We start from the raw sequence: 24,759 nt of genomic DNA, 5'->3' as shown, positions 1-24,759 counted from the left end.
AGTAAATAAATCTGCGTTCCTCAATGAAGATGTTTTATTCACATGTCCCGTTGCTGTTGCTCGTGTGTTAGATTCTCGTGTGCCTTGTGCATCCACCAGGAAAAATTAGTGGGACATATACAAAGCATAACTGTTTGCTCACCTTCATCCCTCTTCCTCTTGCCTACATCAGCAGCTGAGCTGATACCCAGAATGCCGCTGATGGAGTACGAGGAGCCGGCCGAGTCGCTGGTCACTGCTGAGACCTGTGTGGCTGGCACGGACGTTGCTGCAGACAGATCACATGACAATGCCAACACTTTAAAGGATATACTGAGAAAGCAAAAGAACACCCAAAAAACAGATGACTGAAATGAGGAATTACTTAATCTCAGAGTCGTATTGCAAAATAAAATGGGGGGAAGCACAACACATTTATTGTGTTATGTGGACACTTACTCTTGTAAGCTGTATGATTTTATTAAAAAGGCATAAGTGACTCTTTAACTCACTGAAACATTTGCTTTCAATAAAACAATTACTTATAAAGAAAAGAGTGTATTTTTTAAAATGTTCATGGTTTTACTTTATGATCACATCTCAGATAAAAGGATAAGAAAAAGAAGACAGCAAAGTGTTTTATGAATTTCTGGCTGTTGCTAAAATATCGCAGACTGCATATTTTAATGTACTGTGTCACAAAACTCTATAAACACTCACCAAAATGAACTGAATCCAATATATTTGCGTGTGTCTTTGGATCTCATTTGAAAGCACAAATATTTAATTGAAAATAAACAGTAAGCTATAGTTTTTGTGCACAAAGCTCTTTCTGAGAAATTCTTCTGTGTGTCTGTGTGTGCGGATGCTTTTCAGGCTTGAAAAACAACAATCAAGTGTCCTTATTCATATATTTGTGGCATAAACCTCAGCATGATTGCCACACAATGTAAATCTTAATTATTATTCTTTTTTTTAAAAAATCAATAAAAGTCCATTTTTTCTCTCTAAATTTCACTCGGTTGTATCGGCTAAATTGAAACTAAAGGAAAAGACACAAAAGACCAGCCTCTGTTAGTGTTTTGCTCTTTGTTGTCTCTTCCTTTAATCTTCCCCCTGGAGGAGACAAGTTCTTTGCCGGGTGACACAGCGACATACTTGTCACCGCTTCAGTAACACGCACACACACACACGCATCCTGCAACCTCCTGACACGCAGGCACAGGCTTAAACATACAGTCGCTCACTTCTTGGTCCCTTATCTGTACCCCTGTAAGCGGACGTGGGGCTGAGTGACAGTATGGTATCCCAGGAGGGACAGAAAGGTGTGGAGACAGACATACTAATCCCCTCTCCCAGCAGACCCCCCAAACAGAGAAAGACAAGACTGAAATGGCAATAAAGAAGAAGGAGGGGGTAAAAAAGGCAGGTAAACCAGAGGATCAAAGTCCCTTCAAGCCGTTACTCTTTCGCTAACGACAAGGAGAGTATAATGAATGCATATCCCTCCTTTTCCCATCACTTGATTTAGCACTTCAATTATCTGATTTTCCTTTCTCTTTCTTTTCACTCTTTTTTTTATCAGAACGTAACGCTTTTATTCTGCAAATCCAAATGTTCAATTTTCCGCCTGGGAGTGGGACCCATTTATCTGTGTAATCTGTAAGAGTGTGCGTGTGTGTCTCACTGCATCTAGGGTGTGTGTGTGTGTGTGTCGCTTAAATGTGAGTAAAAGGCAGGAGTCAGGGAGCAGTGTGTGTGAAATTAATTTAGATTAATAGACAATGTGCGATTATGAAGATATGAGAGACTCTGAAACACAATCCACTGCAGGGCAAAGTGAGGAAGAGAGAGAAAGGCTATCGTATCTGTGTGTACACTGCGATATTCATCGAATAAAAGGAAATAATGTTCAAGCCATAGATACCACAGATATAGTCTTTCAGTGTCTAACAGGATAATTAACTGTATACTGACAAAGGTTACGGGTCCTTTATTAAAAATATATAATGAGAACCTTCCGATAAGTCCTTTAATATTTGTCTGGTTTTGGATCTCATCCAGCTGCACTTAACATAATTTTAACTCGTGCTAATCGAAACTAAAGCAAAAGTTTACCTGTTGCTAATATACTCAAACTTATTTTCAAACTACTATGTTGCTCAAACAAAGCACAGCTGAATTAATCTGACAAAGGGGGCAGAAAGCTGTGTATCCTTCCCCACCAATCACTGCTTGTAGCAATATGGATGAAAAAAAATGTGTTTATGAATATGCATAGTGTAAAGTTTGGTGCATAGGTCACAAGAAGTCCATTAACCTAGATAAGTAATAGTGCTGGACTTGTTATAATGTGTTTATAGTTTAATTTTTTTTAATTTGGTGATGTAACTGAGAAACCGTAAATATGATCTTTTCTAGCCCGTGAGAGTATGCCTCACCAGGTGCATCCTCGCTTTGAACTTGAATATCATTGTAAATAATCAATTTCCAGTCATAACCTCCAATAATTAAAGAGTTAAATGCTTGCCAGTGTTGCTAATCTAGTACCCATTTGAGAAGGAACTGATAAAGATCTCTAATGCTTTGATATTACAATGACTTGAGCATTTTTGTTGACTTATTTATGAAACAGCTATATTTAGGATGACATGGTTTCACGCCGTGGATCCCTTTGATTGTTGTTATTGGGACTATTGTACGTCTTAATAGTTACATTGTACACTACTGTAATAATGTTACCAGTGTGCTTTCGGTTAAAGACGTCATAGCGGATGGGCCAAGAATATGAAAGCTTAATATGTAACTGTTATTTTATATCCAGTCGGTCACCTTTGTTCGATCGTACCCTACCTTACTCGTTCTTCAGTCAGCTCTCGGTTGGCCCAAAAAGGCAAAATGAACCTGACCATCACACAAAACTCTGGTAAAAAAGAAACAAACCCTAAACATACTTCTTACATGGAAAATGACAATATAAAGCTGACTGTAAGGATGCAATGTAGATTTGGAACTTTGTGGCACATAGCATCCTGTCTTCACACAGGTCCAGAAACTCTGTTTTCTTGTTCAGCACAGAGGATCCTCTCCGGAGAGATTTACACAAAAACACTTCTTTTGTTAAAAAAAAAAAAATTGGCTTTGATGGCTGGAAACAGGATTTTCGAACAGCAACCTACCTAGGTTGTGAGCCGACACTGAGCCCGTTTGACCAGGCTGCTGCTGAACCTTAGTCCGGATGATCCTGCAGGAGGAGAGAGGGGATATTAGTGTGTGTGAAGTGGTTTGTGTGAGTGTGCGTGAGAGAGATCCTGAGTGACAGAGAGAACATGACCATCGTGGGAGCAAAACTGTGTATATGTGTCTGTGCGTGTGTGTGTGTGTGTGTGTGTGTGTCTGTGTGTGTGAAGTGGCTGAGGCAGGCTGACATGGCAGAGGGGCCTCACACTTCCTGCTTGGCTGCTCATGCAAGCCTTTTCTTCCTCTTTCCTTTCCTTTTTCTTCCTTTCCTCCCCTTTTTTCCTCTCCTCTCATTTCCTTTTCTCCCTTTTCCTTTCTTTCCTTTCCTTTTGTGTCTGTTTCTTTCCTTACCCCCACACACCTTCCTTCCCTTTTGTCTGCCTCTTTTGCTCACTCCTTCTCTCTCTTATTTCACCATCCCTCCCTCTCTCTCTCTGCTTCTATGCTCAGGGGAAAGGGTTGTCATTGTACCATCGTGTTGAACCACTGAGCTGCAGCCACTTCATACATATGGAGACTGGGGCCTCTTTACTATTCTCTTTTCCACTCCCAGACTCACACACAGGCACACACACACATAAAACACAGAGTATTATATTGCTCTGAGCTCTACCAATAGCCTGTACCTGTTGCTATACGCCCAAACTCAAACAAACATACACAAAGCATGCAGACCGTCGTACCTGTTAATGGAGCTGACGCTGGGAACACTGTCGTTGTCACAAACTCTCTCTGCTAGGAGCCTGTCCCGGATCTCCCAGGCAAACATGGTGGGGTTTTGGCGTTTGTAATCGGCGATTTTGTCGACCACTTTTGGTGTAGCAACCTTTGGTTTGGATCCCCCAATTACCCCAGGGCGGATACTGCCCGTTTCATAGTACCTGCCAATTAAAAGACACTTGCATTGATCATACGGGGAGGAACAAGTTAATAAAATCATATGGAATATGAAATCTGCAAATTCTGTTTTTAGTTTTTTTTTGTTTTATGGATACAGCTCCTTATTAAAATGTACCAAATCCAAACCTGAAAAAAGACTTTAATTAAAAAAACATAAAAGAGAAACAAGGCCGAGTTTAGTTGGGTTAAAGTACTTAATCACGATTGTGCCGCCGCATCTGAAAATATTTCATGATTATAGGCAACTGTGCAAAAATGTTTCCATCCAAATAAGAATCTGAACATGCATTTTTTAAAAGCATGAGGTTGGTGCTCTTCTATACTTTCCTCATTTTCTCAAATATACATCAACAGGTGTGGAGTCAGATCTCGAGGCTCTTTACAGCACGAGGACAGTGAATAAACTAACACAGAGCCCAACAGTGTGGCTTTTTTTCTGTGTTTTTAACAGCGAATGGACAACAATGTAAGTCAGTGGCAGAGAGGAATGAGATACAAATGTGAAGGACTTTTTAAAAATAAATTTCTCATATCGGTGTCCTTATCCTTTAACTCCTCTTCTCTTCTCTTTTCACCTATTGAAGCTGAAAAGTGGCCAGGTCATTTCTGTGACAGCATCAAATATGCTGAAATAATTATTCGGAGTTCTGTTTCACTGCTAAATCGAGCAGAAGGGGAATCTAGACTCCAAAGAACCCAGATATAACATAAAGCAGCTTTCTGCTTTACTGCCCCTTTACTTCACCTCTCTTGGTGGTGGTTTGAACATTGCTCCACTTGGACTCAGCTATTTTCCCTTCAAGCTTTCCAACAGAGGAATGACCTTCCCTCCTGTGGTCAGGACTTATTTCTGGATTACACACCAAACATCGGACGTGCTCCTCCTGTCTAAGGTCTTTTTTCCACTCATGATAGACAGCTACCCCCCCGAGTCTGTCATGTCAATTAAAATAGTTTTTGTAGCCTGTAAATCTTCTTAGTGTCCAAATTTTTTGATCACTTGTGATTCTTGTCCTAATTTGCCTAATTTGAGCTATGAAATGGGTGTGATTATTTGCTAATCCTCCATCGGCTGCATCTTTTTTTTTTTATTTAATTTGAATTTCAAACAGAACTTTTTATTTGGGTAATTCTGGCAATTGAAACTCCGTGTTGGTTTGGGCTGATCTTTTGAATGTGGCGAGGAATCACATCGCATAAAACAGGGAAGATCGCAAAAACAGCTTCAGTGCTCATGCGCCGCATGGACTTATGAATATTGCATTGCTCAGAATGCAATGAATGTTTGGCCCAAAGGTGGCTCATATCTGCCCACATGTGAATTCAGTCACAGTTCTCCTTAAAATGAGCCTGATGCCAGTTGTGTCATAACTTTTGGGATATTTTTGGCCACATAATACTTTCTAGGGATGTACCTGCCCAACAGCTGTGGAAAGTACCCCAGATGAGGTCCAAATGTGTCTGTTATATAGGCTTAAAATCCTCTTTAACCAAAAAGGTTCTGTATTAAATCGAAATATTGCCGTGAAAATATTTCCTCTTGAAAGCACCTTGAAGATTTAATGATTGCACTGTGTATTTATAATCTGTGTGTGGATAGAGTTTGTATCAAAGACTTTGTATTTATTCACACCGGTCAGATAATGCTGGTCAAATATACTGCAAATTCGAGGGAATCTTTCTGTATATTTGATCCTTTCTTTTAGTTTTCTTTATTTCTGTTTTATTTTGTATCTTTGACTGATTTGCTCAGCTCCTTCTCGCAAACAGGGACTCTGCTCTCGTTGGGATAAACCTTGTTAAATCAAGGCGTGCTAAAACCCTCACTGCCAGTTACATAATGTTGCTGATTTCGCTGCAGATGTCAGAGTCAGCTGAAAGGCTAAATGCAATAAGCTCAAACACCTGTCACGTAACATTTTTAGGGCCTGACTCGTCCCGCGATCGGCTTCTGTTCTCTTAAGCAATTTCACGTTATTACGCAGATGCAGGAAGAGGATGGCACCGACACACACACATGTGCACACGGGGCGCACTCACACAACCGTTTCATGTCCACCATGGCTATGTCATGAATGTATTTGCATGCGGAAGGGGCATGGGGGGACAGGGGGTGGGAGGATAGCAAATGCGCTACACAGCTTGCAGAAAAAAGGGGGGATGCTGTGTGTGGATGCAAGCTGTCAGTCAGTCTTAAACCTGCTGCTGCTCTTCTCTCGCCCTCTCTCTCTCCACTGTACGGTAGAGTAATCCTTTCCGTGAAGATGCGAGTTCCTGTAAATGTGCACTTCCTTGTCTTTCTTTCTGTGTGTGTGTGTGTGTGGGGTGTGTGTGTGTGTGAGTGTGTGTTCCACATTTTTGACTATTCACAGCTGGAGTATAAACACAGCTAAAGGAAAAACAATCTATTTTCAAATGGAAAACTATTTAAATTATTCACAGCTGAATCATTGGTGAATAAACGAGCGTAGTTATTGATATCTGCACAACGATGAGCCAATACACACACACACACACACACACACACACACACACACACACACACACACACACACACACACACACACACACACACAGGGTGGTAGAGTTGGTGTTTTTGTTCTGCTGGCACCAGAGAGAGAGAGAGGAGAGGATAAAACAACCCTCCCTCCCTCCTTCCATCCCTCGATCCCTTCCCCTCCTCCCCCCCTCACGGTAACGCTTCAGTGAGTTGAACGGCCAGGAAAGGGGAGAGAGAGAGAGAGAAAGAGAGAGATAGAGAGAGAAAGACGGAAAGAGAGAGACGGAGAAAGAGAGGCATGGGAGAACAATGAGCAGCACATTTTTTGATATAGCTGAGGGTCGCTGTAGCTAATCCTTCCCCTCCGTCCTCACAAATGGTCTCTCTGTCTCTCATTCGTTTTTCTTTTTCCTGCACTCGTCTTCTTTAACACGCCTTTTCCCTTTTGATTGTGTCCCTTGTTCATGTCTTTCTCCCATTCTCCATCTCCCTCTGTCTTTTTTTGGTGCAGAAATATGGTGCCACTTTCATTTTGATGCTAATTCCAAAAAGTGATGAATCTTTTCCCTTTTGTCCCCCTTTCTTCTCTGAGGGACGGAACGAACAGGGATTTACTCTTGAATTTAGCTTTGAAAAAGGCAGAGGGAGAGACAGAAAGAGAGAGAAAAGGGGGAGTGAGGAGAGACACAGAAATAGGGGGGGGGGGGGGGGGACAAAAAATACAGGATATAAGGAGAGGGGAGAGGAAGGTGAAAAGCAAGAAAAGAGCAGAGAACCGTGTGAGAGAAGTAAGAAGCAGAGCGAAAATGGAGGCACTTTGGAAAACGCAGCTTGTGCATGTGGAGGAAACTGAAGAACACAGCAGAACTGACACCAAAGGAGTCAGTATGACCTTACAGGAGCTTCAGTCTGACACATGCTGAACCAGCCTGTGTGTGTTCTTTTCACCTGATGGAAAAAAAACTAACCAGAAAAACACAAATAAATCCAACAAGTAAAGGTGAAGATACTTGGTCTTCCACTGCATAGTTTAAAGGTTAACTTATTGTGAAAAGGGATCCTTTAAAGCACTGAATGAAGAGGTTGATGTGTTTGGATCACCCCAGAACACACACGAGTGTAGGTGCTTGTCGGCTTCTTACCTGCCCAGTATCTTGCTGACACATCCATGGCTGACTCGTAGCTGGCGTGAGATGTCACACGGCCGAACCCCCTGATGGGCAAGTTCTACTATTCGCTGGCGAACTACATCTGGGAGGGGTCTGCCATTTACGAACACACCTCCAAGCTGGTTCACGCCACCATGTCCTAGAAGAGAATGAGAATTTGAGATGGGCAAGGAGCCAATGAGGAACAACAGAAAGAAATGCATAAAAAATTGCACTGAAATCAAAGATAACCTTGAAATCTAACTCGATATACAACCAAAGAAAAAGGACTCAGTGGAAATTAATTACAAAATCCTCTCATTTCCTCTGATTATATTCTTGATACATGACAGACAGTTGGATAGGCAAGAGTCAAAGATCTTGATGTAACTTTTTCAACACAATCAAACATACAAATTGATCCATTATCCTTATACTCGCATATCAAAGACTGACCAAGACTTGGTTCAAGTTAAAGGTCAAAACAATATCAGACAGAAGAACACAAAAACTTAACAGCTTCACTGTATAAAGTAGCAGCAAAAACCAGCTTGTTTAAGGGCATTTCAGACTATCTTTACACCTCATATCAGCACTAGGGTAGTCTAGTCTGCAGCATAGCAGTTAGAGTCGACTTCCTCTATTTTGGGAAAAGGTCAATTGATTGGTTCGTATATAGTGCTTTTCCATTCTACTTAAACACTCGATGAGCTTTATTTTAATACCATCACTTCTCATTGAGTAAATTGATGCTGGATCTGTGCCATTAACAGCTTGTTTCTGTACATTTACATTTGTTTGCCTGAGAAATAGTTACAGCAACACTTTCTAGGCTGCAGTCCCACAGCTGTTGGCCCTTGGCTTAGCTGGCTTAGCTTAGTTAATTTACTATCTCAAATACATCTGTTTTCTCTCCCGCCTGTGATTTATCCTGCTCAGCATAATAATACTATTCCAAAGTGCAAACTTTGCCCAATTTCACCAGGGGCAGGCTAAGCAAAGATTTTGAGTAAATGAAGGGATTTTAATTAATTATTGACCAAGGCCTTGCCTTGGCCCCTTAGCGAAAGACACCGCTAATATTCCCTCTGAGGGATGAAGGGATGAAAGTATAAGGAAATGAATGAAAGACAGCAAAAGTAGAATAGAAGAAAAGACTAGCTGAACCTTTGCATAATTGAATAAACTTCTTCTGTATCCATAAGTCACAGAAAACCACAGCCGTGTATTAGAAAGTTGCATAAACAGATTTAAACAGCAGCCACAACTGACAAGGGCAAAACTGCAAAGGAGAGTAATTTATATATATGCACATGATCTGTGTCCATCTAGTTTCTTTCAGCTCTCCTATAGTAGAAAATATCCAAGCTTCTACTGACTGGAAATACATTTTGAGCAAGTCAGCAGCATATCACAGAAGATGCACTTAAACAGACTGCAACATTTATACATTTGTGAACACCACGCTGTGAGACCCCGTGAGCCGGGCCAGGTCAGAATCCTGGAATTTGGGGTAAATGATTAAACTGCATCCACCAACAGAAATGCTGCATGTGAGCAGAAAACAGTAAGAAAGATCAGGACTGGTTCCCCGGGTTTCTTAAACATATGTGTGTGTGTGTGTGTGTGTGTGTGTGTGTGTGTGTGTGTGTGTGTGTGTGTGTGTGTGTGTGTGTGTGTGTGTGTGTGTATATGTTTCCCTCCAAAGGCGAAGTTTAAATGAAACAGAATTTTTTTTTTCAACCATTTAATCCACTGGCTTTTGTATTACCATAGTGATTACGTCTTTAGGGGAAACACACACACAGACACACACTCTCCCACACACACTAATCCTAGCTGTGGGGGTAATAGATTTTAAACACATTACCCCAGCAGGGATACCCCCTAAAACACCGTGCTGTCCCCTGAACCTGTCCCCCTGTCCTCAACTTCTCTCCATCAGCATAAAATAAAGAAAGACACACACACACACACACACGCACTTTCACAGCTTTCTCCAGCATAAATATAAATAGGTCAATACAGGGGAGATAAATACAAAAATGTGAAGAGTGGAGAGTCTCATTCTGTGAAATCAAACAAAGCTATTTCCAAATGGCTAACGTGGACGGCGACTCGCTTCCTTACTGCTTTATTTTTTTTTTTCAGATAGAAGAAGTCTCATTATGCAGACGTCTGCTGCAGAGCACAATTTGAAAAGCAATCGCTCTTTATGAAAGACAGGAAAACGCAGGCAGAGTAATATGACCCTGTGAGCTGGGCTCAGCCACAGCTCAGAGACAAGCAGCATGAACTTTACCATCAGCTGTGTTTAATCGATTTGTTATTTACTTTTAAACCTGTTCAATCAAAGAAGTCATTCACCCAATTAGCACTTATGTATTGTCATTTTTCATATTTCCGCTCTACACGTTTAGTGGATTCATCGGAGGAAGTACTGCAAAGCTTCTGAAGACTGTTTGCTTCGTATAGCATCAGATGTGTTACTATCCTGGGTTTGGATGTCCTAAATTTATAACAAACTGGAAGGACGGAGTTCGGAAGACTTCACACAGATTTGAATGATGTACTGTAGACGCTACTGAGTCACACTTCATCAAAATGTCAGAGCTTTTGGGAAATTTACTGTAGAACAGAGACTAAAGGTCCCTGTCTGCTCTAACTCTATGAATAAGAAATGTTAAATCTCACCCCTTTTTATTAACTTAACAGTGGATTTGCAAATCATTCAGTGCTGAGGTACCATGTTTTTTTTATGTTCTGTATGCAAAAGGTTTCTTCGTGCTTTCATTATATTTCAGATGGCTAATAATACAGTAATGTTACGTTGAGATATAGCAGTGGCTGAATGAAGAGGACCATTCATCTGAAATAAGAAACGTGTTTTATCCTCGTGATAAGCTCTTCATGAGTTCTTGATGTCTATTATCTATTTTATTTTCCAAAATAAGAATTTGTACCTCACAACTGTTCAGTGTGCTCTGTTTTATTTCCCATTAAGGACATTTCTGGCTTTCAAAGGCTTTTTTCATATTAAAGGTTACTGTGAACTCATTGCTCTTGAAAGCATACACAGTAACGAGTCAAATGGAACTAGTTTTGTTTAAAACATCCAAAATCACAATTTACAAATTTGCTCCGGTGGGCTACATAACTTGAACAACATCATAGCCCCCTTTATCACCCTTAATTCCTCCAGTAAACTTCCCAACCATACATTTTGTAAAACATGTGAACAGATTTTATGTATTTATCAGAAAATTCATAATCAGAATTTAAGTAGAAGAGACGAGCCTGCTCATAGTCATTCATAGGCAGTCAGTTGACCCTCCTGGAGCCTACAGGGCACCCCTGACCCTACTGTTTTTGTAATAAGGGATCAATTTGTTGATCTACTGTGACGGATTCATAAGACTTTACTGGGAATACTCACTGCCCAGTCCTGTACAGCATTCGCAGAGACATCTCAAACACGTACAGTTTCAGATCTTCCTCAAAGCAAGAAAGAGTCAGCTGACCTCCACTGGAGAAAGTCAGCTCTCTGACTCTTTTTTGACATTCTGTGAATACCTTATAAGGTTGTCTAAATGTGTAAATGCATTTCTCCTCCTCCTCTCTTTATTATTATTTCCTATAACCTCTCAAGGAATAAAAGAAGGTTTTTTTCTAGAATGGTTTATAGAAGCCTACTGCGCTACTTCCTCCTGACCAAAGGTATCTGCAGAGAAGACGCTCCCTCGCTCTCGCTCTCCCTCCCTCCCGCTTCCTCAGATAAGAGTAAATGAAATGGTTCCTTTCACCCTTCCTATCTGGGCCAGGGCATGAAATACGCCTTGCTTTGTAAAGAGATGGAGAGGAATGACTTGTGACCTACAAAAACCTCCCGATAACTATTTATTCACTTATCTGTGTATTTACTGTTGGTATTAGGCGTTCAGACTCTCACCATTCTTGGGGTAGGCTGTGTGGATTATGTGTTTGAAATTTATTTTTCTAAGCCCATAAATACTGATAGGGAGAAACGCAAATCTATAAAAGCATTTGTTTATCGGCCTCAGTAGCGTAATTCTCTGAATACGCTGTACAAGTTCTCATTTCAGAGGGTTATATGCCATGTTTAGGCATCAGGCTGGAGAGGTGAACGGCGCTAGCCCAGAGCAAGGCTGAGTAAGAGAACTCAGACGTTTCTCCTAATTTTAGAAGAAATGATTTCCTTTCTTGTCCTTAAAACTAATTACAGAAGAAACCCGGGCTGATGTTCCCACAGCTGGGTGGGTTTACTGACAGATGCCAGTAATTCATCCCTCTGACCAAGCAAATTAACCACTTGCTCACAGAAATTCAATCAGCAGCTCAGGAGACTTTGTTGCAGAATGAAGATTTTGCCAAATTACTAGCCTTGGCTTTTAAATATCTTTCTACTGAACCTCTGAAGTCTCCAGAGGTGGTGGTAGTGTGGGGGTGTTGGCAGAGACAGCAGCTTCATTTTCACCCTGCCAGGGGACCAGCGGTCATTATGCATCCCTCTTGTATTTTATTTATTTACCTTTTATAGGAGCTGCCTTAAGAACCTAGCGCCACCTTAAACGTTTGATTGATTCACTGTTTCCGGGAGGGGGCAAATACAGAGATAAAGCAGAATATATTCGCGCTCCCCCATCCAGAAAATAAGGTCCATTAGGCTCTCTGTCTCTCTCTTCCAGCCACATTCCTCAGTGTCTCTCTTACTCTCTCTCTTTCCCTCTGTCCACATAGCTCTCTCTCTCATCTCTCATCTGGGCCGTCACGGCCTGACGACTCAAAAATAAAGCAAAAGAGAAATCGCGACAAAACGCCACCGGTCCCCTCTCTCTTTTCTCCGCTCCCTGTCTTAGAGGAGGGAGAAAGGAAGAAAAAAAACCAACTAGAAATTACTTTAGGCCGAAAACCTGTTTGGAAAGTCGCCTGCGAGAATACAGATGAAGCAAATTTCCTTGAGCAAACAGTGGATAGATCGGTGAGATGTTCCAGGCGGGCGTTTTGGACGTATAGTGCTATTTTGTATTTTCTTTACGTGAACAAAGGGATAATTAATATTTGGTGGAAGAATCGAGGCTCAAAGAAACTCGAAGAGGAAAAAGTCCCCCAAAACTAAATAATTTAAAGTAAACTTCATATTTGCAGCGGACACTGATTATGACGAAGGCGTCTGAGTCGATCTGTTGGATTAAGATTAATCCATTTTTTCCACATTTCTTTGCTATTGTTCCGGCTCAGTGTAGCTCTGCATTAGAAAGTCAGATCTATATTTTCTTTACGCTATAACTCGCGAGTCTCTACGGTAGGCCACGGCCTCGCCTACTTAATATTCAGCATGCCTCTATTACCATTACAATGCGTGATTATGAAATTCAACTCATTACCATCACAATTACCTGGTATAGATATTTTAAATATCCCTATTTTATGGTGTTGCTCGTGGTAGAAATAACTCTTTAAAGTTAGTGAGTGCTCAGGCTTGTTATGAGCCACATATGTGGGCTATTCACGTTTAAATCATCGTTATAAAAGTGTGAAAGGCAAATGATTGTAGGGAATGAGATTTTAAGCAAAAATAATAGCAAGAAAAATAATATTAATTATAAGTGTCAGCCGTGTAGGTGAAAAACCTCCGATTTTTGTCAAATAAAATATTTGGGAAAGGCTTTTGGGACGAACACGCACTTGTTACGCCCTCACAATAACACATGAAACTTTAGGATCGTGTGTTATTGCCTCTGCTTTAAATTTAAAAGTCTGTGGCCCGTATGCTTCACAGACTTCCTGATGAGGTGAAGTACACCTACACACCCGTTGGCACGCACACACGCACACCCACACTGGCATGGAGCGCACATCCAAACTCTCCCAACAACATTTCCACGCGTCACAGTCGATTCCTCCCGACCTCTCTCTCTCTCTACCTTTGACATTTTTAGGTGTAATCGTTTTAAAGCGTCTCCGCGCTTTGACATATATAACTTTAGCCCCGCCGCTGCCATCAGCACCGCGGATCATTGGCTTTGCTGAAACGGCAGGGAAGAGGAAACGTGATTCGTTCTAGCTTTTGGATACGTGTGTGCAGCACTTTTTTTCTCCTTCTTCTTCTTTTCTTTTCTTTTTTTAAATCCCACAGAGCAACACACCGTGGGAAACTATGTCAGTCACATAACACGGCTTCTCTCCGGGACTAAAGTGCAATATAACGCATAATCTATTAGCCACACGCTGAAACGCTTGTAGGACGCTTTATTTGACTTTTGAGTGTAAAGAGAAAACACAACATGTACTGCCACCGTGCAGCCTGCTGATTTAGGGGGTGACATTTTTTATGTAAATTTGAAAAAAAAACAAAAACAAACCGAATTTAACAGTTTAAACGTCTTTTTGAGCATCAGCCTTCAGTCTGTACTGCCTAACACCCTAAATAAAAACATCGCAGTAGTTTCAGTGCACACTGTAATAAACCTGACATTTTGCTTATAATTACAGCAGAGGTTTTGTGCTCAAATTCAGAATGATTAATATTAGCAGAAGACTTTCTTCTTTTTTTTTGTTATTATCACTGTTTGACTCTTTCTTCATAAATACGCAGAGGTGCGCAGCAGCACATTTTTGGAGAGGGGAAAATGAACCGAAAAAACAAAGCAGGCTCCGCCATGTCACGACTGAGTGACCAAAAGTTGATCCCCCTCCTTCTGCACAGCCTTCCCCTTCCCCTGCATATATATATATATATATATATATATATATATATATATATATATATATATATATATATATATATATATATATATATATATATAGTACACACATACAGCTACCCTGCTGAAGTGTCCTCAAGCAAGACACTGAGCTACATAAAACTGTGTCCTGCTGTGTGGTAAAAACGAGGGCTTATTTTTGTAGGTACTCGCATAAAATCTCAAAATCTCCCGGATCCGTGTGTGTGTGTGTGTGTGTGTGTGTGTGTGTGTGTGTGTGTGTGTGTGTGTGTGTGTGTGTGTGTGTGCAGTCTAACCTGGTTATGTGCAGAAACACTGCGGTTACTGTTTGTGGATCAGGTTCAGCTTTTAGTCATGCTTTGTTACCCCACTCTCTCTCTCTCTCTCTCTCTCTCTCTCTCTCTCTCTCTCTCTCTCTCTCACTCTCTCCCATTCTCTCTCTTTCCCTCTCCCCGACCCTCTCTGACCCCTGAACTTCTTCGCTTCAAAAGAGGGAAGCACAGCAAACCATCTCCCACAAAACATCAAATCCGACACAATGTGCGCAACCTGCATTTCATCACACGATTCACAAATCCCCTCAGCTCCTCATTCTACCCAAAACTCATGTCGATTTACACTTGCTTGACATTTTAATATGCACATTTATGAAAAATGATACAGCTTTAAATTGTAAGAAACAATTGGTAAGGTAAGTAATACAAAAAAATGTATAATTTCATAAGATATAAGATTTGTAAATGTTATTTAAAGACTGAGAAAATATCCACATTGTAAAGTCACTTATAATTGATTTTTTTCAAATAATAATAAGAAAGAATAACAAGCAGCCTAAAGATACGCGTGCGCAACAAATTTGTAAAGTACTTTCAAACAATCCAATATTAAACACTTTCTGTATTTGAAAAAGAAAATGCCTAAAATGTTTGTTTGTTTTGTTTTTTGAGTTCTCCGAAATCGGGAGCTCATATTTAAATTAAATAAAACAAAACAAAAAACACGTTTTCATATGTTTTTGTATATATTCTTACAAATAAATCGACATTTCAGTTCTTCGAATTATGATTCTTATTTATTTATTTATTTATTTTTTACTCTTTGCTGTTATTATTGCACATGCACGCAGAGCTGTCGGTCTGGGAGACAGTTCAGTTCAGGGCAGATGCAGATGCAGATGAAGGAAATTATAAACGCATACACTTACTGTGCATTGCCGCAAACGGGTCGTGCTTACAGTGAATCTCCATCGGAAAGATGGGGCTGGAGGGCCCCAGCGAGCTATTACGAGTCTTAAAAAAATGCCACCGGACTCCTCGCTTCAGTCGGCCAATATTACTGAAAGACCGTGACCTCCAATGAATGAAAAGCGCCTGTTTCCCTTTAAAAGAGGGAACTTCTTTCTTCTTCTTGATTAAAAAATAAAATACGATGCTGGCAAGGCGACACTTTGTGATAAACTGGTACAACGATATTAAAACATCGAAAATGGAGGATTTGCAGTTGGATGGGGAAGAAAGAACCGGCCTCAAAAATATGAATCAAAGATGGGCCCCCTCCTCATGGGGATGGGACACAACAGCGGGTCTATTCTGGCGTCTCCTAAACCAGAGGAGGGAGACGACGGCGTAAGCTTTCATTCCTTCAGCTTCTCATTATCACCAAGTTGCACCAGTCCCGGGTCGTAAAAAAATTGAGGTAATGTTAAAAGTTTTGCCAAAAAATAAAAAATAAATACGCAAAATAAACAAAGTAGCCTTCCCTCCTTTCTCTCCTTCTCGGTCCGCTGGCCGTGACCCCTGAACTGAGACTAACCCGGCGGAGGCTGAACTTTCTCCTCTCAGTCTGTTCAGAAATATTTAAAAAGACAAACATTAAAAAGAGCTTTTAAAAGACAAAAATATTCGTTACAGATCCACTCGCGGCTGTATTTTGTCCAAAGTTCTTTTTTGCACATTGCTTCTTGCGATAAATCGTCCTCGGTTGCTTCTACGTGAAAACTCGGTTATCTCCCATCAACATAAAAAACCATGAAAGACAGCGGATAAGTGCTCACATCTTGAAGATTCACATCCCCCAAAAAAGAAAAGTAAAATACAGAAAAAGTGCACAGGAGGAGGGTGTGTGGGGGACGCGCTCTCCCTCTTTCTCAACAGAAGGTACTGAAGATGACTTGATATCTGTTGCCTTGTTTGAAGGAACGAAAGGCAGCCCTCGGTCACTCTTTCTCCTTCCTCCTCCTTGCTGACCAGGAACCCTGCACAAACGAAGATGCGGGCTTGTGCGTGAGTTTTGATTTCTTTCGCGCCGGAGAAGAAAAACAGTTCTCTCCGAAATAAAAAAAAAAAAGATCTACTTTTCTCCGCGCTCAAAGCACAAAAAACGCCACAGACTGCGATTCAAGTCTGTACATAAACGGGCTTCTTTAACTATACAATGGAAAGCTGCCTGCGCCCAGCATCCGTGGTGGCGCACGGCGAGTTTCAGGACCTGGTCTCGTGCGGACAGCGCCCGCGCTCCCAACCCCCTGGAACCCTAACCTACACGCGCCGGCCAGCTGCCCGTCACTCACGGGGAATCTGGCCAATCACAGCGTGAGCGCGAGCCACACGTCACCGCCAGTCCCAGATAGAATCGGGCGGGGGAGGATGGCGATTGGCTAGAGCGAATCCCGTAGACCAATGACGCCCCGCAGATTTACGCGTCAGCCAATGGTGAGGCTCAGCGAAGGGACGCCCGGCTCGGGGAGTAGATGATCATATGTTTAATTTCAATTAACGAAGTAAAAAAAACTAATGCCTTTATACCCATTTGCGCTCAATTTATTCATGTCAATATTAAATGGCTAATTAATTGAGTATTACTAAAAATGAGGCTTAGTTGCAGCAGGCTTTTATAAATGAAGGGATGCTGAAGAACTTAAATAGCAAGTGTCCATCTTTCTGTTGCATGAGTAACTGTAGCTGTAATTGGACAAAAGTCGATTTTATAGGCCCACAGCCTTTCTGGGAAACGCGTTTGAGTAAAAAATTAAAATAAAATAAAATAAAAAACTAAAATAAATAAAATCTTTATATTCACGTAAGCACAGGCCTACCAAAGTCAGAGCGTTTCTGAAAACAACTGGCCCTGCATACTTTCTCTGTTTCCTCCCTCTTCCTTCAGCACAATGCTATAAATCTTTAGCTAGGGGGACAACTGGGAGAAAACATATGAAACATGCATTCCCACTCATTACCTAATTGATCGCGGATCCAAACGGATGTCGGTTTTTACGAAAAGCAATTGGCGAGCTGCGCGTTTACTCACCAAACTACAAGAGGGGATTCAATACGCGCTCGTCCCACCTGATTTGAGAGGGCATATCGAAGCCTCGCTCCGGTAATATTAACCAAGCAAATAGCCTAAAGCATGAGCCAAATTAAAAAGTGTTATTTCCCTTCTTCCTGTGTCTAGACATTTAATCGTTTTGGTGCATATGTGCCGCATGCACACATAAACCCCTCTGATTAGATATATTTGTACAGTCATTCGCAGACACTTAAACAGGAGGCAGAATCGCACAAGTCATTTCTGCCTGTCTAACAGCATCATTAAGCATGCGGCTTTTGTTACAATCTGTCAAGTCAGTATCACAATGGAGACCTAAACAACAACCACAACAGTCTTTAGGTTATTCTGCCTACCTGTCAAGCTTATCCTCAAAAGACCTACGAGCTCGATGTACCTCAAGGCAATGCACAGTTACTGGAAAAGGTCAGTTTGTGATATGATTGAGTCTATTTAATTTTTTAGATTTGCAGATTTCTTGATTTGCAGTTGTTAGCGTCTTTCCTCTGCTCCTCTCATGATCTGCACTTCTGCTCATTTTAAAGCGCGCATCAGCCCAGAGAGCTCCTTTGAACTCAAGAACAGCATAACTAGAAAATAAAAAGTTATCCCTAAAATGAAAAATAACACATCTTGACGCTGTTTCAGAAATTTTTCTGAAAAACTGGAAGCTTGGAGGCTTTGGGGGTTTTGCTTTCTGGTTAGACTGGCTCCTCAGTATGGGATGTTTGCGGAACTAACCACGAGGGGGCGATCAACCTTGGGCAACACGCCCTTACGCGCATGCACGTGCACACACATACACACGAAGACAAGACGTGGCCTACAGGAACTTTACCATGAACATACCTTAAGTTAAGTCCTCCAAGTAGACCAGTGAAGGCCTAGAAGGACCAAAATATCTCCTAAAACAGGAAGGACAATAATCCCAGCACGGGATTACTCTATATCAAACATTTTCTTTCTTTCTATTTTTTTTTGTCTGTTTCACTAACCCAGACATCCAAAACACAAAATGTGTTTTCACGAATCTCCATTGATTCCACGTCTCTGTTCTTTAATCCACTGAAAGTAGACCCTGTTTTCAGCATCCACGCTAATCCTCATTCATATTTCACATCTCTTTGCTGAGTATTCATCAGTTATGAGGCCTCGTGGAAAAACACGACAGACAGCAGACGAGCCTCATTCTGTTTTTAGGCTTGCATTTTTCTTAACATTAAAATAGAAAAAAATTAAAACACAAAGAAGTAGTAGTAATATTTTTAATTTTGATATTTAGATTTGCTACCTACACCTCAGGCCTGAATTTAGGCCACAAGACGAACAAAATGTCGAAAAGCAGGGGACCGCTGATAATACTGAAAATTCTCTGAAGTGGGACCAAGAGTGGAAAAAAAAATCTCCTGGCCTCGTGACGTTTAAAATAGGCCTAAATGAACCTAGTTTTAAAATATGACAATATCTCATTTTACTTTCTATATAAATATAAACTACTACTACTAGTAAATTCGTAATGTATATTGTATTGGCGGAGCAGGTTATTTTGCTATCTTGGAGGGGTCTCCAAACAAAGACTCAAAAACAAAACCTGCCATATGATACTTTACGTATTTCTGTCACTGAATCCGTTCTCCTTCTGCACCCAGTCTGTTTTTATTTACTGAGATATAGACACGAGCGCTTCTCTCCCCACAGAAGTAAATTACAGCCGTCGCTCTTGTCTCTCCGATTTGCAAATTAAATACATAAGCAATTAAAAAATCCAAACACAATCAATCATGTATACAAATTGTTGTTGCTTTAGGGTTTGAAATTTGGAGAAAACTTCAATCAGGGTAGGACGACTTTAATCCGGGGATCCAAATCCATTACCATATTTCATTACCTCTCCACTGCTGGAAACGGGAGGATGGGAGGGTGGTAGTGGTGGAGGAGGAAGAAGAAGAGGAGGAGAAGGATGAAGGGTTTGTAGACTTTTTTAAACGTTAGTAAGAATGTGGTGGAGTTGTGATAATCATTTGGAGGCAAATTGAACCCACTGTTGTTGTTTAGGAGTTCCCCCCTTTCACTCCTGCTCTCCCTTTTTCCCTCTATCCGCCAAGAAGGCTTCGGCTGTTTTGCTTTTTTACGCCCGAGCCTCAAAACGAAAAAGCAATGAAAAATTAATAGCGCATGTTAACTCCACCAGCTCGTTTATTACACGCCCGCTGACTGTAAACATAATGAGAAAGCTCCCGTATCTCTTCTTAAGTTTTCATTTGCTTATAAAATATAAAAGTCATAACTAATAAATAAAATATATGGACCAGAGAGTGAACCGTCTTGGACTTCCCGGGGTGGAATTCGACCGTGTGCCGAGCAGGTAAATCACTGAGACTGCTTGCCCCACCCACAGGCCCGATCAAATGGTCCTATTTGTAATCATTTGGCTCTTTCATAATGCAAGTAAAGACCAGTCTGTCATCTGTCAGGTGGAATAGAAAGCCCTCATGGCCGTATATCAGCCTAGATTCTCTACTATCATGGGGCACTTGAGGTCAAAGCTAAAGCAGGCTACGCCATGTGAGGTCATGGTTGTCTTTCTCCCTCCCCTCCCCTGCCTCACTTCTTTCTCTCTTCCATTTTCATGGTATCGGTTGTGCATCAGATAGTGTACTCTGCACAGTTTAGTGGTCAACAACTTTTATACGGTGGCGTGTCAGCTTTGACTTTTGGAAAACACAAATGCTGTAGATGAAGCTTGAATGGTCAGAGTAGTGCAGAGCAGTTCACTGGGTTTCCGGGGCGCCTGCATAAAAACAGGCTGGTAGAGAATGACGCAGAAGAATATACGCAGAGAAACGATATCACTGAGTGGGTCGTATTACTCTCAATACACCTGTATTTTACTGTGGACAGAAGACAGGCCAAGGGGAGCTAACATCATATACGAGTGTTGAAAATGTCTTATAAGACAGATAAATGCCTTGCGTGTTGTTGTTGTTGTTTTAATAATGATTCACAGAAATAACAGCCAAGCTAAATGGAAAGAATCGAGCCTTGCTCTTTCACGCACTACCAGAAGCTTTTCTAGATTCAAGTTCTTCCCCATTGATTCTCCTTTGTACTCCAGGCACGTATCTTAAAGTGAGAGGAAACATGGAGAGGCCGTAGGTACAGGCCCCGGGCCCAGAAGACTTTACACATCAGCATGGGAGGGGCCCTCCTTTAAACTCTGATTTCCTCAGTGGCTAAAAGGCTATCATCCAATTGCTACAAATCCCATCGTTTTCACCGTTTATCAGGGGCTAGGCCCACTCCACAAAAGACTGCAGAGGAGCCCTGACTTGTCTTACAGAGCAGTGGCATCATCTGTAGAGAAATTTTCAAAGAAGGGTGACCCCAAGATAAAAAATAAAAAAAATTCTATTTCAAGACAAAGTGCCATGCTCTCAAAAGTCCTCCTTGACGCAATATAGTATAAATGAATGCGTAAAACAGCATTAACTGCAGTCTGAACCTCTATTAAAAATGTTATTCAACAGCTGTCTTAAATCTGTGAGCGTACATTTCAATATTCTTTCTAACAGGCAAAAGGAGGGGTCACGAAAGCAGATGTTGCTTTTCTGGATGAAAAAAAGCTGCGTGGAGCCCGTTCAAAGAGGCTGATCACCTACCCACAGTTTCTTAATGACAAACGACGTTTTATCAATGCAGACACAGCGGGCAGCAATATGAAATGATGTGATATCCATTGGGTGCCATAACAAGGTCGATGGCCTGATCCATTGCTGTACCAGACCCTGCTGTTTTATGAATAGGCCTATAGGAGATTAACCTGTTGAATAAAATAATGGAGACACGAAGGAAAGAGTCGAGTTCACATCCTTAAGAGAGTTGCATTTGACTGAAACGACCAGAGACGCCAACTTCTGTTTAACAAACTAGAAAAACAAATAACATCTCACATGGCCACCCTCACAAGACGCATTTTACACATACATTTGTGAGACGTGGAGATACACAGGGACCACGATCTTGCGCAAATCCACGTTGCCTTTCAGTTCTAATCACCCACTCGGTACTAAGCTAACCCCATCAGGTGATTGACCAACACGTGGAGATGACCTGAAGCTCAATGCCACCCAAACCCAGCAACTTCAGCCACTTTTCCTTCTCTGCCAGCAAATGACGAAAATAATAATAAATATAAAATAGCAAATAAACACCAAAACATATCTTTTAAAGAAGCAAAATTATAAACCGACAGCACTCAGGCACATTTTTTTATCTTCTTTATCTCTTTAAATGAAGCCTAAGGAATTTCTAAAAGACAGCAACACGAAGACTAAAAGTTTCTGCACTTGTCCACAAAAGTCACAAACTTGAGAGAAAACATTGCAACTAAAGCACATTTTACACTTCAAAGTTAGCACAAAAGTTTACGGAGTGTTTCATTGCAGAGATCAACTCCAGAAACTTTTTTATAGTTTTTGTAATAGTTTAATAACTTAGAACGGCTTTAAAGCAAGTTTTTTTTTAAAGAAACGTTTGTAAAAAGCTAAACTTTAACGTCAATTTAAAAGTTTTGTCGTAAATAAAATTAAAAGGCAAGAAAAGCACGAGTTCACTAGATAAGCAGATGAGTTCTAGCTCTTGATGAGAGCAAAAATATAGCCAGAGTGAAACGGCGCGACCCTACCTGCTCTTCCCAGCCGCAGCGCAGGACTCTTGGGCCCCTGGTCCATGTTACTCGGTTAGAACAGGGGGAGGCGATGGAGGGAGAAAAAAGGAAAAGATCAAAAACTTTTTTCCAGCGTCTCCCTCTCCTCCTCCTCTCTCTCTCTCTCTCTCTCCCTCTCCCTCTCCCTATCTCTCTCCCTTTCTGGGGCAGTTTTCTTCTCTCCCCCCTTTCTCTTCCCCCCCCCCCTTTTTTGTCCCCTACTTTTGGGGCGACTTGTAGGTTGAAATAATTCGACCCTTCCGCTCCCTATTGCACTCCCTGCAAGTGCTCAGTCAGCTGCAACTAAACGCTTTAGGTGGAAAAAAGGCTTCGGGGGGAAGCGTGAAATGATCACGCCGAGTAAAAGAGCCGCTTTCTCAATGTGCGCTCATGTCCTGTCCTTTTCCTGCACGAGCTTGCACACACAAATTCAATGGGTGTACGCGCTCACGTGCACACATTAACGTGCGCTCAGACGCACGCGCACGGCCCTGCATACATAACATGCAACTTACAACCGCCACCCTTCCCTTCAGGGCCGCGCCCCCTCCCTCGCATCTGTTACCAAGTTCCACTTTACTAAACTTTCCCGCCCACACCCCACTCTCCCTCTCTCTCTTTCTCCCTTTCATGTTAGATTCATTTCCTCTGATACCTCTGATTCATTCCCGGTTGATTGCTATGCAGGTTGATAGGTAACATTACAGCGCCATGCGTAAAACTAGTGCGCTTTTTTCTTTTTTCCTTTTACTTAGAAATAAGAAAACGTTGGTTCACAGGTGGATTTCTGTTTAGTGTCCTTTCAGTGTCTCCCAAAAGAGTGCTCAAAGGAGTTTCTCCAACTTCTGTCCTCCTCTGCCGGTCTACACCTGTTACGCAGGATGCTCTTTACGCACGGACTCAGAGACTGGAGCAGGTGCAATACGTCGAGCTACAACTTCAGCTAACGTCACTGCTCTGCAGTTGGAGCGTACAGTCTTCCTCTGCGTGCATCTCCTGAAAAGAGTTTGTTACAAAACGGATAGTTCTGGTCCTTAGTCTTGATTGTCAGACACACACCTGTAAGCGCGTTACATTTAATTTAGAAATCGATTTGCCAACTGAAAATTTCCACTCATACTGATACTCACCGCTTTCTTTGGGTTTCTTAGAGTGTCTAGTGAAACACTGACGATATAGATCTCCTGATTTAGTGTTCCTTTGTAGGCTTTTCGTGTTATTACGGTCAGGTTTTACTGGCTTTTCGCTAACAAGCCCAAACACGCAAATCCCCCCCCCCCCCCCCCCCCAAATGATTATAAATACATTTATTACATTTATTGATACATTTGCAACTTTTAAAATCAAACAGCTATTAATCATAAGGCTGTGTAAATAATGACACCTGAAGACCAAAGTGCCACTTTGAAGGAGCAATTTTAAAAGAGTTTGGCAGCAGCGTGTTCAGTAAAATTTTCACCAATAAGAGGGCATGAGGTAAAGCCGGAACGAAGGGGTGTCTTATGCAGCAAACAAACGCAATTGAATTATGCTTAAAAGAGGACTGATTCCAGGCGAAAAAACGTGGAAACAGCAGTGCAAACGAAAGTGAATTTACTGTAAAGGACAAACACACAACAGTCCTAACTTAAGACTTCACCGCCAGTTCCTGCCGATCGTGACCATAAACAGGAATTAAGATTTAAGAGCGAAATTGAAGCAGTGGGTGTGTCTCTTTACTCGGTGTCTAACTTCTTCTTGCTTTCCTCCAGACAGCTGCGGGTCTCAGGGTTCACGCGCAGCCCCGAGACAATTGAGTGAGGAACAAAGCGCGAGACAGCGACCCATTTTGCTCTGCTTGTCGCCTCGCGCTGCAACACTACGACCCTGACCTTCGGCTCGCGCCCACAACATCAAAACATCAACATTAATGTTTCCTGTGTGGTGGCGAGAAAACAAAGAAGGAGGCTCTACTCTGACCTTCAGGCGGGGAAGCAGCCGCAGATAAATCAATTACAGACTTTTATGAGGAAAATATGAATTTATGCCGTGTTGGAATGGACTGTAGCCCACTTATGCGGGGAAAAGTTAGCCAACGGGATCTTTTGAACCCCCCTTTGCACATCGCACAGAGTGATTTGGTTAATACTGCAGCCTGGTGTTGTCACTTTCCAGGCTAATGATGATTAGGCCTGCACACACTAACGTGGATTCTGTGTTTTGCCTGCAGGGGAA

At 41.6% G+C, this 24,759-nt stretch overlaps 1 protein-coding gene across 4 annotated transcripts in view; it reads right to left on the bottom strand.

Moving 5' to 3' along the window:
* pax5 (paired box 5) overlaps nucleotides 1-22,964 on the bottom strand; it is a 53,391-nt gene extending 30,427 nt beyond the window's left edge. For 2 of the 4 annotated variants that reach the window (XM_040024346.1, XM_040024348.1), the window contains exons 1-5: nucleotides 22,525-22,964; nucleotides 7,762-7,927; nucleotides 3,903-4,100; nucleotides 3,159-3,223; nucleotides 143-268 (exon numbers count right to left, since the gene is read on the bottom strand). In XM_040024346.1, the coding sequence (XP_039880280.1) occupies nucleotides 143-268; nucleotides 3,159-3,223; nucleotides 3,903-4,100; nucleotides 7,762-7,927; nucleotides 22,525-22,570 (601 nt within the window). In that variant the 5' untranslated portion in view covers nucleotides 22,571-22,964. Of the gene's footprint in view, nucleotides 1-142; nucleotides 269-3,158; nucleotides 3,224-3,902; nucleotides 4,101-7,761; nucleotides 7,928-15,717; nucleotides 22,309-22,524 lie in introns of those variants that run through there. The other 2 variants (XM_040024347.1, XM_040024349.1) reach the window with 1 other exon arrangement.
* Nucleotides 22,965-24,759: the final 1,795 nt, after the last annotated feature.

Source organism: Simochromis diagramma, unplaced genomic scaffold (assembly GCF_900408965.1).
Source record: "Simochromis diagramma unplaced genomic scaffold, fSimDia1.1 OVJJ01000302.1, whole genome shotgun sequence".
Classification (NCBI taxonomy): Eukaryota; Metazoa; Chordata; class Actinopteri; order Cichliformes; family Cichlidae; genus Simochromis; species Simochromis diagramma.
Note: the sequence above shows the minus strand (reverse complement) of the source record. Positions and strands in the feature narration are given on the sequence as shown.